Here is an 18347-nt window from a genome sequence, read left to right as displayed (position 1 = left end):
AGATTCAATAATTGCTAGAATGGCACACAGAACTCAAGGAAGGGTTTTAGTTACTATTACCGAATTATTATAAAGGAACAGCCAAATGGAACAAATGCATAGTAGACGGTATTGGGGGGATGAGCGGGTAGCCTCCATGCCCTCTTTGGCCATGCCATCCTCCCAGAACCTCAATGTATTGACCAACCTGGACGTTGTCTGAACCCCCATTGTTTAGGGGCCTTTATGGAGGTTCCCTTATGGTGGCAGGACTGATTAAATCATTGGCTATTGGTGATAAACTCAATCTCCAGGTCCTGGAGGTCAGGGGGTGGGACTGAAAGTTCCAACCCTCTGATCACATGATAGGTTTCTCTGGAAACCAGCCCCCATCCTGAAGCTATCTAGGGGCCCACCTAGAGTCACTTTATTAGCATAAACTCAGATATGGTTAAAAAGGAATTGTTAGGAAAACCAAAAGGTACTCCTATTACTCAGGAAATTCCAAGGGTTGTAGAAACTCTTCAGGGACGAAGACCAAATATGTATCTCTTATGGAATCACACAAGGTTTGAGTGGTTTCTTGATTTTCTTTTTTTTTTTTTTTTTTTTTTTAACAATCCAGAAGATGCGAAGACAACTTGGTGAGTCGAAGGAATTTCCAAGCTACCCAGCTGCCCTGCCCTGTTCCTCCTGTGAATTCGCCCCTGGCCCAACCCAGAATTCTGTCACTTTGAAGAACACACTCATAATTCTTCAGACCGCACTTTGAACTCTTGCTTTCTGGCTAATGGATTTTGAACTATTCTAAACTAATTATTTAGGCTAAGCCAAGCTATGGTTTCTAACTATTTTTGAAAGAAAAGGGGGGCACAGGGACATTACACGTACAATAGTTTGCAGGCATCTTATGAAGAAACATAATTAAGAACCATTTGCCTAAGTCACATAGGCCACTGTCTTCTCTGCTCTGTAAATATCTTCTTGTTATTTTTTAAAGTCCTGTTCTATAATCTTTTCTACAATAGTTCTTCATGTTTCCTTCTAGTGAGGATAAAGAAAGAGTTGCATATACTTTCTTGTGAAATTCTACTTCTCTGTTCTAAAAGGCCTTCCTTCACAAATGCTATTCCCTCTTTCACAAATTCCTTTCCCTCCTCTCTTGCCTAGCTAACTCCTTGTTCTCTAGATCTCACTGTAAATGCCATTTCTTCAGAAAGCCCTTCCCTTACTTACCCACCCAGGCCAAAGTAGGCCCCTATTAGTCTCTTGTAATATCCTACAGTATCACTTCATGTCATCTGTCATAATTTGTAATTACACATGTGTGTGCATTTGGTTAACACTTACCCTGTCTCCTTCCCCATAAAAGTATAAGCTCTGTGAGGGCAGGGACCATATGTCAGTGTTGCTCACATCTATATATCCAGGGCCCAGAACAGCATGACACACAGTAGGTATTCGACATATATTTGTTAAATAGTTAGCAGCTTTTCTATAGAGGCCTAGGACTTTCTAAAGATGGTATGCCCGGCACTAGCTTCTAGTATCTTGGGATACAAATTGTTCATGGTGTCTTCTCAACACAGGGCCCCATCACAGCAATAACCACATTTTTAAATGTCTGTTCTAGTCCACACGGTGTGTGCTTGTTGCTTTATATCATTGCTAATCCTCACAATGGCCCTGCAAGGTGGGGATTATCACCCCATTTTACAGACAAGGACCCCAAAGTTCAGAGAGGTAATTAAATTTCTCATCGTCACGCAGCTAGTAAGCAGAGGCACAGCCAGAACTGAGACCCAGCTCAGAGGCCGGGGTCAATGCTCTTTCCACTCAGTCCCTACTTCTCAGCCAGGACGCACCCTAAGGGTACACTTCAGCAGGCCTGAGCATATCAGAAACCACAAGACCAACGTATGACCCATGTCTGGTATTTCTTTTTTTCCCTAACAGTAAAGAATATATTTTTGTGTTTAAAAAAAAAAAAAGGCATATTTTAAAGTGTATCATACTAAATTCAAAGAAATTTAAAAAACAAGACACAAAAGTTGAAAGACATTGCATGCCTGTTGCCCAGGCCTGTCTCAGGAACCTCCATGGAAAAGCATGAGAGGCACTTATTTGTCTGTCTTTCTTCACTTTATGTCCCTTTATCTTGTTGCTCTATTTTTTTTTTTTTTTAGCTGAGCCATCCTGCCACCTGTTGGCAGGCAGCTCAGTGGCAGCTCAGCTCGGGCCGGGAATCGAACCGCTGTTGCTCAGAGCTCAAATTGTTGCTCTATTTTTTAAATACTATCATTCCAACTCAATTATCATTTCCACTCCCGCTCTCCTTTCACTAGGAGAATTAAATGTTTAAAGAAAGTGGCAGTGTGTCAGCCACAGGCGTTATCATTTTCAAAAGCGTTAGTTATTTATGAGGACAGCTTTTTGTAGGTACAATAAATCTGATTTTTATTACACATCTTAGTTTAGAACCACTTTTACATTCCTAGACAAAGAGATGATACAAATAAATATCAACTGTAAAACTTAGAGCCCCAAGTATTGGCATATTCTTTGTCGAAAGGTAGCCAAAGAGAAGGTCAAGATCAATAGTAACTTCAAGGAGCCATAAAGCCCACTGCCTCCTTCCTGCCCCAGGATCACTCCTTTCAGAACTAACTTCAAAAGCATTTCATTCAAGAAACAAAGGCAGGGAGAAAGGTGGCAGATTTCTGAACAGTACAAGACAAAACCTTGCGAGATAGACAATAGGCAGGCCCACCATTCTTATCCAATTCCCTCTGAGCATTTTGATTATGGCTTTTAGAGTATATCAATAGCCCCATTTTTGTCCACTGATGGTGTTGATATGGCCCAAGGTATTGCTTGCAGTGAGCCTCCACCTCAAGTGAGAAACGTGAGGCAGAACTGATATCCCACGGTAACAGGGAATCGACACTTCTCAGCAACTTGGCAACAATTCTACGTTCAGTGGGGGAGGGAGGACTTACAAGAGTCAGACAGGAAAAGCAGAGAGCGGCCCGCACCTGAGCTGCAGAACTCTCTGACGCCCTTGGTCATGGAGGTGTGGGTGGTGCAATTCAAGCAGCATGCAGGCATTCGACGGGAACGATCCAACGTTAGGTCAGAGTCTTAAGAAAGTGCTTCATGCCTATGACTTGTGGCCTCAGGTTCTGAATCCAGGGGTCTGGGAAACATGTGACTTTAAAATAAGAAACCAGGTACATTCCTACTGATCAGAGCAAAAAAGGGGCCTGATGAGGTTGCACACAGTCTCACGTCCTTTTCCCAGGTGATCTTCTATCCTGCTAGCTTGCGCCCAGACTTCAAATAACCGCTGCTGGCATGAAGGTCCTCGGATGGTTTGGAGCATTCCAGCATGACTGCGGACAGGAGAGCCTGGTCTCTCACTGGGTTTGGTAGGTCCTCTAACACATGTGGCTCAATTCAGGGCCCGAAGCAGCAGCTTTCTGGTAGCAGTAAGACATTCTACTGTCTGCTCTATTCAGATTTTTATCGGATCCGTTTTGAGAGAAGAAAAGCACCACAGACTGCTCGGGAAGGAACGGCTTCTCCTCCACACAGGTGTTCTACCTTTTTCCCAGACCACCAGACGAACACAGCTGAGTATAAGGCAAGCTTGTTTTAATAACCCTGCTCGTCAACTTGGCTTTCTTCTTTTGCCTTCTTAGAAAAGTTCTATGGTCCCGCAACCACCCTTGGTCAGAATAGCCACCTTGAGACACTGGTATTAAGGTATCGTGTTATCTATAGTGCTCAATTCTCAGATTTGCCAGATGAATATTTTCAGCCTGCAGAAGTCAGATTAGCTTTGAAAAAAATGTGGTGCAAGAAATAGGTGTCGCGGGCAGAGAGCCATGTTAGGCTATCCACTTCATCATTTGGTTCCTATTCAAACAGGCAAATTCTGAGTAAATTAGAAAGAAGAAGGGTTTGATCCCAAGAAAGATGAGGGAAGGCTCCATTATGCTCTGGGAATTGCTGAAGAGGGCCTTGGGTTCAGAAAGAATGGTAACTAAAAAGCAGATGAGCTGCCAGATGCCAGATCTCCATTTGCAGGATGCTAAGACATTGCACTTGGCACCTCCTCTTTCCCACAGGTTCTGATCCAGAAATGTGCCCTGGGAACTGAGCAGCTGAGCTAAAATATAACTCAAGGCCCACCTGAGTCGCCACCTTCCTGAGGCACCGTGCCAGCAAGGTACACCAGTGTGGCAGACCTGGGGACTCACACTGTCCCCTCAGGCTTGGCTCATGGAGTCAGACACCCACAGGGGAGTGCTTCCAGCCTGGGTTAATCATTCAATGGGCCTTTCATACAGACAAAGGCAACAACTGTACATTAGTGTATTTCTGAAACTGGGCAAGTTCTTGGTCTCTATCTCTCTCTTACAGACACACTCAAAGAACACAGGCACCACTGTGCTTGCACACCCACACACACTTATGAGCTTCTCTTGGGGGAAAAAAGGAGTAACAGTCACCTAATGACCAACATAAAATGAACTTTGAATTTCAATAATACAGAGAACGAAAACCTACAAACCAAACTAGTATATGTAAGCAGGAATTCCTAACTCTCCACTGAGCCTATCCACTCCCACAGCCACTCCCTGCCATCACCTTAGGTTCTGCCTGGGAGGAGCCACAGTTCTAGGATTAGGTGAGTTTTTTGCTGACGGCAAGCAGGGTTCCTTTGCTTCCATGTGTTTTGTCTTTTCTTCCCACTGCACTGAGCCTCATGTCAGTCTCTGTATCTGCCCAGTCACCCCTATGCTCTCTATGCAAATATGGAACAAAATGGGGAATTCAAAAGTGCCACTACATGTCTCATTCCCCCTACTCCTGTCCCATCAAAGAAGGCAGAGGATGGGCCCAGGCAGGGATGCTCAGAGTACGCAGACATGGGAAAAGATGGTGACAAATGAAGAGTAAAATGACACGGTATATGGACACAGCATCAGCTTACAGATTTACGTCTTGGACAGGATGGTCATGGTTTTGAGGCTTTAAAGAAGCTGTTTCCTTCCCTAAACTCTCCAAGGAGGCAAAGGGAATGTGATTTCTATTGCTTCCAGCATTGAATCCTTCAGGAGCAAAAATTGGTAGCTTCCTCGGAAAACATTTCCTCATTGAGATCCCAAAGGCAGATCCACTTCTTACCGAGGACCATGGATCGTGCCCATCAGGGGCTTGGATCCAAATGAGATTTCTCATTGCTACCTACAAGAACAAGCACCTATTCAAGCTCTAGGGCTTTCACTTTTCAACCTTGCTGTCATTTTATCCTGAGGCTCCAAAGACTTGGTCCCGCTGAGGTGACTCCTGATTCTACCCTGCTGTTCCACAAGAAGGGAGCCCAGTGTCAAGAACAGGCTAGAAAAGGAGAGGGGAGAGGGAGAGAGGGCCAGGGAAGGGAGAGGAGAAGAAGGCAAGGGAGAAGGGAAGCAAGGTCACTGGTCATTCTCTTGCTTTCCACTCTGACGATCACACTTTACCTTACCCATGCATTTCTGAGATGCTAATTGAAGGACGTTTCCCAGAGGAGCCGAGTGCCAGGTTAGGACCAGCACATTTCAGCCAGATCAAGTTGGTTAATCTGCAAAGAGGCCAGCGCTTCTCCCCAGGGGAATGGTTCTGAGTTTGGGCTCAAGTGCTCTCTGTAGGCGTTTGCTCATCTCTCCTCTCAGAAGGCAAATGCTATTTATACCCCGGGAGAGGAGGAACTGGCTTTACTTTGGAACCAGTCCCCGAGACTGTGGATAGAGCTGAGATGCAGGGGTTCCTGAGGAAGAGGAGGAGGATCCCGACTTCCTTCCGCTTTTTGGCCTGCAAAAGTCAAGCACATGTTTGCATTACACAGCCCATCTCTGTCACTAACACAGGTCAGACTCCTCTCCCATAAAGTGCCATTACCATTTCAAGGTGGCCTTTCCTCGATGGCCTGAAAGCCACTCTGTACCTTTTAACTGTAAATCCACCAGACTGGCACAGCATAACCCTCTGCACATGGCCAACACAACCGGCCAGCCGAGGTGCGAAACTTAGGGTAGGGACTCCAATTCTCAGCAATTGTTCTTCCATTTAAATCAAATCTTGACCGCCTTCTCCAAATTGGCAAAAAATATTAAGTTTCCAGGTAGAAGTTCTTCCATTTTTGGTTTTTCACCTAGTTGTTTTCCTTAAACTTCTAGTCCAGAACTTACTAAGATAGAATTTTAAATTTTGCACCAAATTAAGCACTTGGTTATTTAGATGGGGCCAGGGGCGGGGAGGGGGGGGGGTAAATTCAGCGCATTGGGTTGTGAATTTGGATAGACCTAGGTGTGAACCCAGCCTCTGCCACTTACTTCCTTGAACTTGGCTACTTTCTCAAATTCCCTAAGTCTCAATTTTCTCATCCATAAAATGGGATTGATGATAATATTCACCTTGTAAGTTTTTGCAAGAAATCATTAAGAGAATATTTTTTTAAAGTACTACTTAGAACTGCCTAGTACTTGGTGGGAACCAAAGAACTGTCCCCTATTTCCCCTAGAACACATGCTCCTTATAGTAGCTACTGGGCACATTAGGTATTCTGGTATTCAGTATACCTGGCATAATGTCTGAACCATAAATATTTGTGTAATAAATGAATAAACATAGGAGTAATATAGCAACATTTTCCGGTGTGTCCTGTAATGCGTTCCATGATAAACAAGCACTCTTGCCACACTCTACCTTCATTTGTCCTTATTCAAACATGTTCTGTTCAAACATAGATCAAAAGCCACTCACCTGGCCTTGGATTTCTTATTTGCGGTGCTTTCAAAGGATGATGCATCCACCTGTATCTCATCTTCGTCCTGCAGGGCCGCGTCCAATGCGGCCTGGACTTTGGGGGCAATGGTAGGGCCTTCATAGTCTCTGGTGGTCCGGCTGGGCATGTCCAGCTCTAACAGCACGATGTTTTCTGCCTGCAGAAGCACAGCCATCACCAACTGGGTTGGCCTCCAATCAGACAGAGAGACACACAAGCAATCTAGACCCCCTCCAGGAACACAGCTGCAAACTGCTTGCTACCCAGGGCCTACCAAAAACCTGCCTAGAAGAAGAGATGTAGTTTTATAATTTTTTTCCTAGTGGGATATCAGATGATTTTTATTTTCTTCTCAAGGCTTTCCTGTTTTCTTAAAAAAAGAAAAATAAATTTTTTTTAACAATGAACGTGTATGACACCCTAAGGAGAATAATAATAATACATTGAGTAAAACCCATTTGTTGCAGATAATATGAAAATACAAAAAGATACAGAGAAGAAAAGAGTAGTCACCAATAATCTCACCACCTACAGCAGGTTTGATGACCATTTTGGTTGCTGAGGGGAGGACGAAGGTATGGTGTATGTGTGTGGAGGTGGGTGTGTGTGGCAGTGTGTGTGCTTGTAACATTTTCCAAATCCGTTGAAGCCCCGCCTCATAATGGCCTGTGGATGGACTCCTTCACTTGATATGCTGTGGTGGTGGGCCTTCTCATAGCTCCCACAAACCAAGTCAAGTGTGTAGGGGAAGAGCACCCATGGTTACATCTTCTCCAGCAACTCCCCCTTGGCGGAGTTCAAGCCCCAGGACTCTAGAGGGGGCAGAAGGGGCCACTGCAGGGAGAAGGCAGAATGAGGGAGTGGCTCCATTTATCAATTTTACATATTGAGATATTGCTTAAAACTTCTTTCAATGGAGCGGGTCCACTGCTAAACACATTTGAGAGCCACTGCTTTAAATTCTACCTTTGGATTAGGTTAGCCCCCTGGACACCTACATACTTGATTTGTAAGCTTTCAACGCATATATTTGGCTTAAGACATGAAATAACTGGCAAGATATGTACCCTCTGAAACTGCTAGAAAAATGCTTCTGGGGATTCAGTCTGACACAGCAACTCATCTTCCACTGTATAAAACCCCATCTAATACATCCTTTTTGCTTTTGTTTTATTTATTTTAAATAACTCAGTGCCAGGAAGAACAGCACCTGAGGAGGTAACTAATCTTAATTTGTTTTTCTCTGGCTGACAAGGGAGACTCAAAAACATTTTAAATGTTTTAAGTGAAAACCTTTCATTATAAAAATAATACAGGTCCCCTATTGATAGTTATAAAATACAGATACTCAAAAAGGAGAAGATTTAAACTGAGTGCACTCCCATTAACCACAGATAACCAGTTCGCGTTTTGATATATTTTGCCCCAGATTTTTTTTATTCATATCTATACTTGGTACCAATTGTTTTACAATTTGATACATTGTATCTCCAGGTTCGTCCACTTACCAGCTGTTTACTAAGTCACCGGACTAGAAAGCAACAAAGCACTAAGTACGGTGCCTGGCACACAGCAAATGCTTATGACAGAGGCTCGTACGGTGTTATTATTATAAAATATGTATGGGTCATTAAATGGTCCTCAATACTGTCACTTTAAATAACTGCATGACTGACCCACATGATGTTAAATGGAAGTACTGTAAATTCTTTCCCATAGCTCTATCTCCTGTCACTGACATCTATATTGTTCCCAGTCTTTCCACAGAGCCATTTTGCAGCTTAGTGTTAATGTTTATGGGCCATTATGGACAGAATGCTGTACTCACCATCTTCCCTTGTCCTGACTTTCTAAATCTCATCTATGTTACCTTTTTATTTATTAGTATTTGTTATTGTTCTTCTTATGTATGTATTATTTGTTAAAATTGTTATATTAATATACATGTGCTCAGGTATATTTGCAAAGAGTCAGGATATAAACTCTGCGACTTTGCAGAACGGTGCCTAAGGGTTTACATAAACCTAAACTCCTCTAGAAGAGAGAGACAAGAAATACAAGAACAATCTTCTCACCCTGTATCGGGCCTCTGGACGAATCATCATGGACATTCTTGCGTGTTGGCTCAAGGGTCGCTTATATCCTACAGCTGAGACTGGCCGCTTCATCATCTGCTGATTCCTGGAAATGGACCGCAGTGTTTAAAGCCCTGGCTGGCGTGTGTTCCGCAGTCCCAGGATCGGGCCCGTGGAACCAGCACTCAGAAGACTCTGAGCCTGCTTAAATAAAACCTGAAGCAAATGACTCCCCAGACTGAGGGCTGACACAGAAATGGCGCAGGAGCCGCTTTTATTTTCTCTCTGAGTTGCTTTCTGATTCAAAAGTGAACATCTTGTAACTTTTAAGCTGGAAGAGATTTGACTCATCATCCAGTTCTTAGATGGTACGTATGAAGCATAGCTGTTAACACTCTCCACCCGTGTGTCCTTGGCCGACATCTCCCATTTTTCCAGCATGACCCAGACTTATACTGAGAATCCTTCTCAACACTGTGTCAGACTGACACTCAAGATAACACCTGTGTACCGCCCCTCATTTGGCCTAGCACCCTTCACCTCACAGCTGGGAAAGCTGAAATGCAGGAACTTAGGAAAGGTCATTAGTTCACTGTGATACAGTCTCCAGTTCCTAATACCATACTCATCAACAGAGTTTTACCTCATGGACTTATGGCCATCCCAGAGTGAGATGCAATTGGTTCCAACTTCAAATGAATCAGACTATGTTTTTACCATACCCCTCTGGCCAAGTCCAGCTTATCAACATTCTTTCCCTCCTATCCACCTTAAAGTCAACTTAAAGTCAGTAGTGACTTACTCCAGTCTGGTTATAGGATGTAATTTCCAATGATCTTCCTCTTCATCAAAGAAGGATCTATTCATAATTTTACTTTTTTCTTCCAGAGGGATAAAGTTTTCTATAATAAGATGCCTGTAAAAGCACACATACATGGGTGAATACAAATAAAGAATACAGGTAGAGTGCTGGCTATCTGGTCCCATGTGTAGTGAGTAATTAGATAAGTAAAGTCACGCAGCAAACATTTACTAAGCAGGTACTATGGGCCTACCGTCATACAAAGAGCTGGGATACAGACATGAATGACACTTGGTCCCTACCTGAGACAGAGAGGTAACGGTGCAGCACTCTTAGGTATGATAGGTGCTGAAAGTGGTCTGCCCTAGGAATATGGAGAGGTCACTTTTGCCTAAGGAGGAGGAGCTTGAGGAGGTGAAAGGACTGAAGAGGGAGGCGATGCCTGGGCAGTGAGCCTGTGCTATTTGAAGTGCCTTTAGGAGAGTCACTTACGGTACTGCTAACCCAGCTCATTAACTTCCAAAATGCTGAAAACAGATTAGAAATTAAACAGCCTTCCTCCAATCCCATGGATTGCTGCCCAAGCTGGAAAATGTCACATTCTAATCACCAGGACAAAGACCAGGACCAAATGGATTTCAGCCTCTTATACCTCGGAGAATGAAGACCATTCCTGAGAAGAGTCTGCGTGAGAAGCGCCCAGGGAACATGGCAAACAATGAAACTGGAACCCACTGGGTTCTGTCTCTCCATGGTGATGACTGTCTCCTGCCACATCTCTGCATTCACTCTTTCAAAACCTCAGGACAGAACAATGCCAAAGGGGTGTTAATGTGGGAGAGACGCAAAACAAATACCAGAGGTGAAGGGTACTGACTGTGAAAAACAGGTTGACTCATTGTTTATTCAAAAGATATAAGAACTATAACAATGAAAATGGCTTCCTTAGGGAAAAAGAACATTTTGGAGAGATGAAATTTTCTCTTTATTTTATTAGACATTTAAGAAACTGTTTTTCATATCTTACGAGTATAGTTGTTTTGTTTTGCTTCTGATTTTAAAGGCCCTATATGCACATTAGAAAACGTGAAAAATACACAATTTTAATATCTAGAGATAGCTATTATTAATATTTTGGCATATTTTATTCTGATCTTTTTTCCAGGTATATATACTTAGAAAGAGGACTGACACATACATTTAATTTCAAGGACTCCTTTCCAAATTTAAAACTTGGGTCATTAAAAGCATCCCTTTGAAAATTCTTTTTTAAAGAAAAATTTCAGCTAATGCTGTGGAAGGACTGATATAGAAAAACATCATTTTGCAACCCCTAATGAAGTAATGGATCCAGACAAAGATCATTATTGGTTGAAACCATTAGCTCAATAGTTCTCAAGCCAAGCTGCACATTAATATCACTTACAGAGTTCTGAAAAATATCTTGCCCAGACCTCCTGACAGTTCAGTGGTGCACAAAGTGTGTTCACTGAAACAGCAGGAGCAACAAAACTGGAACTTGCTAGAAATGTGAATTCTCAGGCCCCACCGCAGACATACTGAATCAGACTCTCTGGGTACTGGCTCTAGCCATCTATGTTGAACAAGCCTTTCAGATGATAATGAAGTTTGAGGGCCATTGCCCTAGACCAATTAAATAAGAATCACTGGAGTGGGGCCTAAGCATCACTATTTTTCAAAACTCCTCAGATAATTTCTGTGTGCAACCAAGATTAAGAAGTAGTGCTTCAGGGCCAGCCGAGTGGCACGTTGGTTAAGAGTTGGCTTGGGAACACCAGCTCTGAGCAGTAGGGCCCCGGTTTGGATCCCACATGAGGGCCCAGTGACACTGCCCTCTACAGCTAAGATGGTGAACAACAGCTTGACCTGGAGCCGGGCTGCCGGGAGTCGCCGGCAACGGCAGTAGGCTGCCATAAGCTACGATGTGTGGCCAGCAGCCAGCGTGAGAGGTTGGCAGCCAGTGTAAGCTGCCAAGAGCCGCTGTGAGGGGCCATCCAGTGGCCGGCAACCGATCTGCCTCACCCAGGAAGAGAACAATGATCACAATACCAACATGGGCCAGTGAAGCGACATCCTCCACAATTAGACTGAAGAACAAAAAGACAGCAACTTGTCTGTTCCCCTTCCCCCGATTCCCCAACGCTGTTCCCCTCCCCCAATTCCCCAATAAAATCTTACAAAAAACAAACAAACAAACAAAAAGAAGTAGTGCTTCAGAGCTAGCTTTTAGTTAAAGGGAAACAGGGGAGGTAGGGACACATGTGGGATATTTCTACAGGCTATCTGACCCAGCTTTTTCAACAAGTCAACTATGAAAAAGTTCTTAAAAGGAAAAGGGATTGCTCCAGGTTAAAATAAACTTAAAGAGACATAATAGACAAATGCAATATGTGGTCCTTATATAGATTTTAATATGAATAAGCCAAGAAAATTTGAATATGAAGAGAGTATGAGAAAATATTAAGAAACTTAATGTTAATTTTGTTAGGTGGAAAGATATCACTGTGTTTTAGACATAACCAATTGTATTTCTATACACTAGCAATAGCATTCTGAAAGAAAATTAAGATGCCATATACACTGGCTTCAAAAAAATAAAATACTTAAGTATAATTTTAACAAAAGAAGTGAAAGGATTTGTACACTGAAAACTATAAAACAGTCTTTACAGAAATTAAAGATCTAAATAAACGGAAAGACATCCCGTGCTCATGGATCAGAACACAGTATTGTTAAGATGACAGTACTCTCCAAATTGATCTACAGATTCAACACAGTCTCTATTAAAATCACAACTGGATTTTTTGCAGAAATTGACAAGCTGATCTTAAAATTTATATAGAAATGCAAAGGATACTGAATAGCCAAAAACAATCTTGAAAAAGAACAACAAAGTTGGAAGACTCACACTTCCTCATTTCAAAATTTACTGCAAAGCTACAGTAATCAAAACAGTGTGGTACTGGTATAAGGACAGATATATATATATATATATCAATGGAAAAATACTGAGGGTTTAGAAATAAACCGTTACATTTATGGTCAACTGATTCACAACAAGGGTGCAAAGACAATGATGAAAAAGCTTTTTCAAAAATTGGTGCTGGGACAACTTGATATCTACATGCAAAAGAATGCATTTGCAACCCTACCTCAGACCATACAAAAAATTAACTCAAAATAGATCAGACCTAAATGTAATTACCTAAAACTGTAAGATTCTTAGATGGCCTAAGAGAATTAAAAACATTAAGTCCATAATAAAATTTGTACACAAATGTTCATAGCAGCATTATTCATAATAGCTAAAAAGCAGAAACAGCCCCAAAAGTCTGTCAATTGATGAAAAAATATATAAAATGTGGTATATTCATATAATACAATATTATTCAACCATAAACAAAGAATGAAGTATTGAAACATGCTACAACATTGATGACCCTTAAAAACATTGTATCAAGTGAAAGAAGCCAGTCACAAAAGGCCATATTATTCCATTTATAGGTTTATATGCAATGTCCGGAATAGGCAAATTTAGATACACCACCAAAAGTTCACGCAACAGAAGAAAATATATATAAATTGGACCATATCAAAATTAAAATCTTTTGTGCTATAAACAAAATACTATCAAGAAAGTGAAAAGATAAACCACAGAATGGGAGAAAATATCTGCAAATCATAGATCTGATAAGGATTGGTATCTAGAATATATAAAGAACTCTACCAACTCAATAATAAAAGACCCAGTAAATAACCCAGTTTTAAAACAGGCAAAGGATTTGAACAGACATTTCTCTAAAGAATAGATACAAAAGCCAATCAGCACTTAACAAGGTGCTCAACATCATTAGTCATTACAGGAATGCAAATCAAAACCACAATGAGATACCACTTTCATACTCATTAGGATGGCTATAATCAAAAAGACGGATAATAACAAGTATCAACAAGGATGTGGAGAAATTTGTGGTGGAAATGTAAAATGATGCAGCCATTTTAGAAAATGGCTTGGCAGTTCCTCAAAAAGTTAAATACAGAGTTACCATACAATCTAGCAATTCCACTCCTAAGTATATATCCCAAAGAAATGAAAACATGTCCATACAAAAACTTGTACATGAATGCTCATAGCAGCATTATTCATAATAGCCAAACACTGGAACCCAAATGTCCATCAACTGATAAATGGATAAATAAAATGTGGTATAGCCTTACAATACAATATGATTCAGCCATAAAAAAATGAAGTATTGACACGCTACAGCATGATCCTTGAAAGCATCATGGTAAGTAAAAGAAGCCAGTCACCAAAGACCACATAGTGTATGATTCCATTTATATGAAATGTCCAGAATAGACAAATTTATAGAAAGTAGATTAGTAGTTACTTAGGGCTAGGGGCAGGGGGTGATGAGGAGTGATTGCTAACTGGTGCAGGGTTTCTTTGCCGGACGGGGTGTTGGGGTGCGGGGTGCTAAATGTTCTAAAATTAGATTGTAGTGATAGTTTTACAACCCTATAAATATATATTTTTTAAAAAGTGACTTGTAATTCCATGTGGAATTCAACTACTCTGAGTTTTCTGGATAAAGGGGAAAAAAAAGTGACTCGAATACTTTAAATAGGTGAAACATAAAGTATGTGAATTTTATCTCAATGAAGCTTTTTAAAAATAGCATTGTGGTCATGTATGTAAATATGCAGGAGTGAGATAACACGAGGTAAGATTTGCTGTAAAATATTTTTATAAAAGACAGTTGACAAAAGATAGTTTATCGCTGAATCGGGGTGATGGGTATTTGGGTGTTAATCATATCATTCAGAAAATTCTAGTTAAAAAAAAAAAGATTCCCTCTTATCAATAGATAGAGATGAGGCCAGAGCCTTTAAAAGCTTCAAGAAGGTAGGGTGGAAGGAAACTTGGCGATCATCTGGAAAAGTCATTCAGTTAACAGATGGGACCCAGAGACAGAAAGTGACTTTCTCAGGAATACACAGAAGACAAATAAGGTGTCAGGAGCTGAGCTGGGGAGAAGTAGGCAGGGGCCCTGTCCTCGGGAGAGTGTTTCTTACTTAACAAACAACAACCCCAACAAGTCGCTGGGAGGTGCCATGGGAGGTCCAGAACTTACTTGAGTTTCAGCTCCCTGGTAAGCTCATTCTGAGTCTGCTCCAGCTCCTGACGCTCCTTGATGTGCTCTTCCTGGAGGTCATGGATCTCTGCTTTCACCGCCTGAAGCTTGGAGAAGAGCTGGAACCCAAGGGAGAGGCAGGTGAGGAGGGGACCCTCTAGGCAACAAAGTTCTCCCTTTTTCCCCCAGGCCTCAAGACACCTCTGTCCGGCCTTGTTCTTTTTATACCTTTTTAAGTTTTTTGGTCTTGATGTCCACCTCTTGCTGCAATGAGCTATACGTCTCTTTAAGTTCCAAAGTCTCCTCATCTCGACTTTCCATCTGTTGCTGGATTTCTCTTTCTCGACGTTTCTAAAGCAATATCACAAAATTCATCAGCCTGCCTTGAGACAATGTCTGTACAAGAATACAGGGCTGGGTGCTCCCAATCAGTCTCCCAGTAGGAAGGGGCTGCCACATCTCACTTCCATTCCCTTTAAAGAGTTTAATTCAAGACATATTTCCTCTGTAGCATTCAGATACCTTACTCCGCCCCATTCTCCCCCAAAAGGAATAAAAAGTTACCTGCTCTGCAATTTCCTGCCGTTTCTGCTCCAGGATTTTCTGCTGTTCATTTGTATGATCTACTATATTTTTACCTCCAACAAGCAGCTTACTCTCCATGGCCTGAGTGAGAAAAAAGTAGAATCCATCTTGTGAATGGTCTCCCTCAGAACATATCTCCTCACAGGTAAGCCCATAAAAGATAAAGAGCTAAGAACTGAGCCAAAGTGGGTGAACTTTGAGGAAAAATACGTATACTGTGCTCAGCTGTGCCCTTCCCATCACTGGGACAGAGCCGAGGCAGCTCCACTGGGGGCTTTACCCTGAACACACTGAAGATAACTGCTTCTCCAGATGTACATGAACTTCAGCTTGCTTTTTAAAAAAATAGGTTTTTTGGTTTGTTTGTATGAAGTATTGGCCCCACTCAGAACATGTGAAGCACTTCCTATGTGCTAAGTAGTAGGGATGCAACTGTGACTACAAATCCAAAGCCGAGAGTCCACTGAGGGCCACAGACAAGAAAGAAGGCTCTTACCACACGGAGTCAGATGGCACCATGAGGAAAAGACAGAGTAATAACAGGAGAGGCGCAGTGGAGGGAGAGAATTCTGGCTTTCGGAGGGAGTCCGAGAAAGCTTCCTATCTCAAGGGACATGTACACAGATTGCTGCAGTAAAAATAGGAATCAGCTAAGAAAAAAATATTTTGTGTGACAGGGTAGGATAGGGAGTGGTAATACATGAAGTTGGCAAAGAAATCAGGGGTCAGTTCAACAACCTCAAAGCTCTCTTAAGGGAGACTGAACTTGATCCTGAGAACTACAGCAACCACTGACGTGTTCTTTGAGCAAAGAGGTACACAACCAGATTCATGTTTTAGAAACATTACTACCAGGCCACAGGAAGAATGACTAGAAAAGTGCAGGCCGGGTGGAGGAAGACCAGACAGGCAGCTGTTTTGGGGGTCCAGGCCCAGGCTAGGGCAGTAGTGGCAGGGGAGAGCAAAGGGGACGGGTTCAAAAGATTCTGATGAGAGAGGAGTCAGGGACCATGGGACCGACTGGGCCCTAAGGGAGAGGGAGGGGCAGCTCCTAGGAGTCTGACTTGACAGAGAAAAGCAAAGCAGGAGCAGGCTCTGGGTGGCCAGGGGAATCTGCATGGAAATGTCCAGTACGCAGGGGCTATCTACCGTGGATGTTAGGAGATAGCTCTGGGCTGGCTATACAGATCAGGAGCCTTCAGCATTTAGATGGTGGATGAAGCCACTGGAATGATTTGCACCCAAATAACATGGAATCCAAAAGCTCCACAACCTTGCTTTTAAGAAACTCATAAAGTGGTCTGGCCCAGTGGCTCAGTTAGTTAAGAATGTGAGCTCTGAGCAACAGGGTCACTGGTTCAATTCCCACATGGGCCAGTGAGCTGTGCCTGAGCTGAGCTGCCACTGAGGTGCCAAGAGGTGGCAGGATGGCTCAGCTGTTGAGAGCACGTGCTCCTGACAAACAAGGTTGCTGGTTCAACTCCCGCATGGGATGGTGGGCTATGTCCAACCACAACTAAGATTGAACATGGCACCTTGAGTTGAGCGGTCGCAAGCTGCCGACGGGTGGCCGGATGGCGACTGGACTTGGAGCTGAGCTAGCTGCGCCCTCCACAACTAAGATTGAAGGACAACAACTTGGCAGTTCCCCTTCCCCAATTCCCCAATAAAATCTTTGAAAAAAAAAAAAAAGAAAAAGAAACTCATTAACATTAACTGTAGCCCAGCTGCCATCTTTCACTGAGCCCTTGAGACTGTTTCCTCTTTTCTCAAAATGAAAGAGCTAGACTAATTACTACCACCCCACTACACACACACACACACACACACACACACACACACACACACACACCCCTCTCTTCCAGGTCTAAATTCTTTTGTTCTATGATCTTACAGCAGCCAAGGATTGGGAAAGACAAAAGTAATGTCATTCTCCCGTAGAAAAAGCTTGTAAGACATTCAGTGACCTTGAAGCAATGCTGAGTCTTGCCACACTCAGCTTCTGAGCGTTGTCCAAATACCCCAGATTGTTTAGAGAGTCTCGGTGTTTCTGGGCTTGAATGACAGATGTGATCCTTAAAAACGGCATGCAAATCAAACATGGGCACACCTAGTTACACTTCGAGTGTAGGTGTGAGGAGGCGGTGATGTACTTGACATGATGGAATCCAATACTACGCTCCTCTCTGGAACAAAGCTACCTCCTAATTGTGTTGTATAGGACTCCATTTTCACATCGGGTCTTGAAAGTCCGGGGAAAGACCCGTCTCCGAAAGAAAATAGTACCCAGCTCTGTAAAAGGGCCACTATGAAGCCACAGATAAATAGTATGGCTTCATATAGTGGGAAAAGGGGATGTGAGAAAGAAAGCACTTGTCACTTTTAAAGTAATAAACATAGATACATGTTAGAGGAGAAATTACAAGTTTACATAAATCCAATGAGATGGAACTCAATACTTCAGAGGAATTTTGGCTGTGGTCAGGCAGTAATCATCCTCAGATTTCCAGGGCTAGCTTTGTACTCTCCTCTGCCATTAAAGCCCTATGGCAGTCCTCGGTCCAGGTACACTGTCGCGTTAGAGAAGACTCGACACAGGGAAGCGAGCCTCTACGCTCTAGAATACTACTCAGCCACTGGCACACAGGGGTTGGAGGCTGGGGAAAGGGGTTGCCCACAAGGGGGTGATGGAAGTGTTCTAGATCTTGCATCATCACGGCACTGCATATTAAAACCACAGTGAGACGCCATTTTTTTTTAAAGGTTTTATTGGGGAATTGGGGGAGGGGAACAGCATTGGGGAATCGGGGAAGGGGAACAGACAAGTTGCTGTCTTCAGTCTAGTTGTGGAGGACGTTGCTTTACAGGCCCATGTTGGTATTATCATTGCACTCTTCCCGGATGAGGCAGTTGTTCGT

At 42.7% G+C, this 18347-nt stretch overlaps 1 protein-coding gene across 1 annotated transcript in view; it reads right to left on the bottom strand.

The window, feature by feature from the left end:
* Nucleotides 1-2271: 2271 nt before the first annotated feature.
* The window catches only part of KIF3B (kinesin family member 3B), a 61996-nt gene continuing 45920 nt past the window's right edge, over nucleotides 2272-18347 (bottom strand). Inside the window, exons 3-9 of the mRNA XM_019645819.1 lie at nucleotides 15409-15510; nucleotides 15073-15195; nucleotides 14845-14963; nucleotides 9689-9802; nucleotides 8887-8992; nucleotides 6790-6968; nucleotides 2272-5838 (exon numbers count right to left, since the gene is read on the bottom strand). Of these exons, the coding sequence (XP_019501364.1) occupies nucleotides 5742-5838; nucleotides 6790-6968; nucleotides 8887-8992; nucleotides 9689-9802; nucleotides 14845-14963; nucleotides 15073-15195; nucleotides 15409-15510 (840 nt within the window). The 3' untranslated portion in view covers nucleotides 2272-5741. The remainder of the gene's footprint in view (nucleotides 5839-6789; nucleotides 6969-8886; nucleotides 8993-9688; nucleotides 9803-14844; nucleotides 14964-15072; nucleotides 15196-15408; nucleotides 15511-18347) is intronic.

Source organism: Hipposideros armiger, unplaced genomic scaffold (genome assembly GCF_001890085.2).
Source record: "Hipposideros armiger isolate ML-2016 unplaced genomic scaffold, ASM189008v1 scaffold_94, whole genome shotgun sequence".
Taxonomy (NCBI): Eukaryota; Metazoa; Chordata; class Mammalia; order Chiroptera; family Hipposideridae; genus Hipposideros; species Hipposideros armiger.
This window is presented reverse-complemented; position numbering and strand designations above follow the sequence as displayed.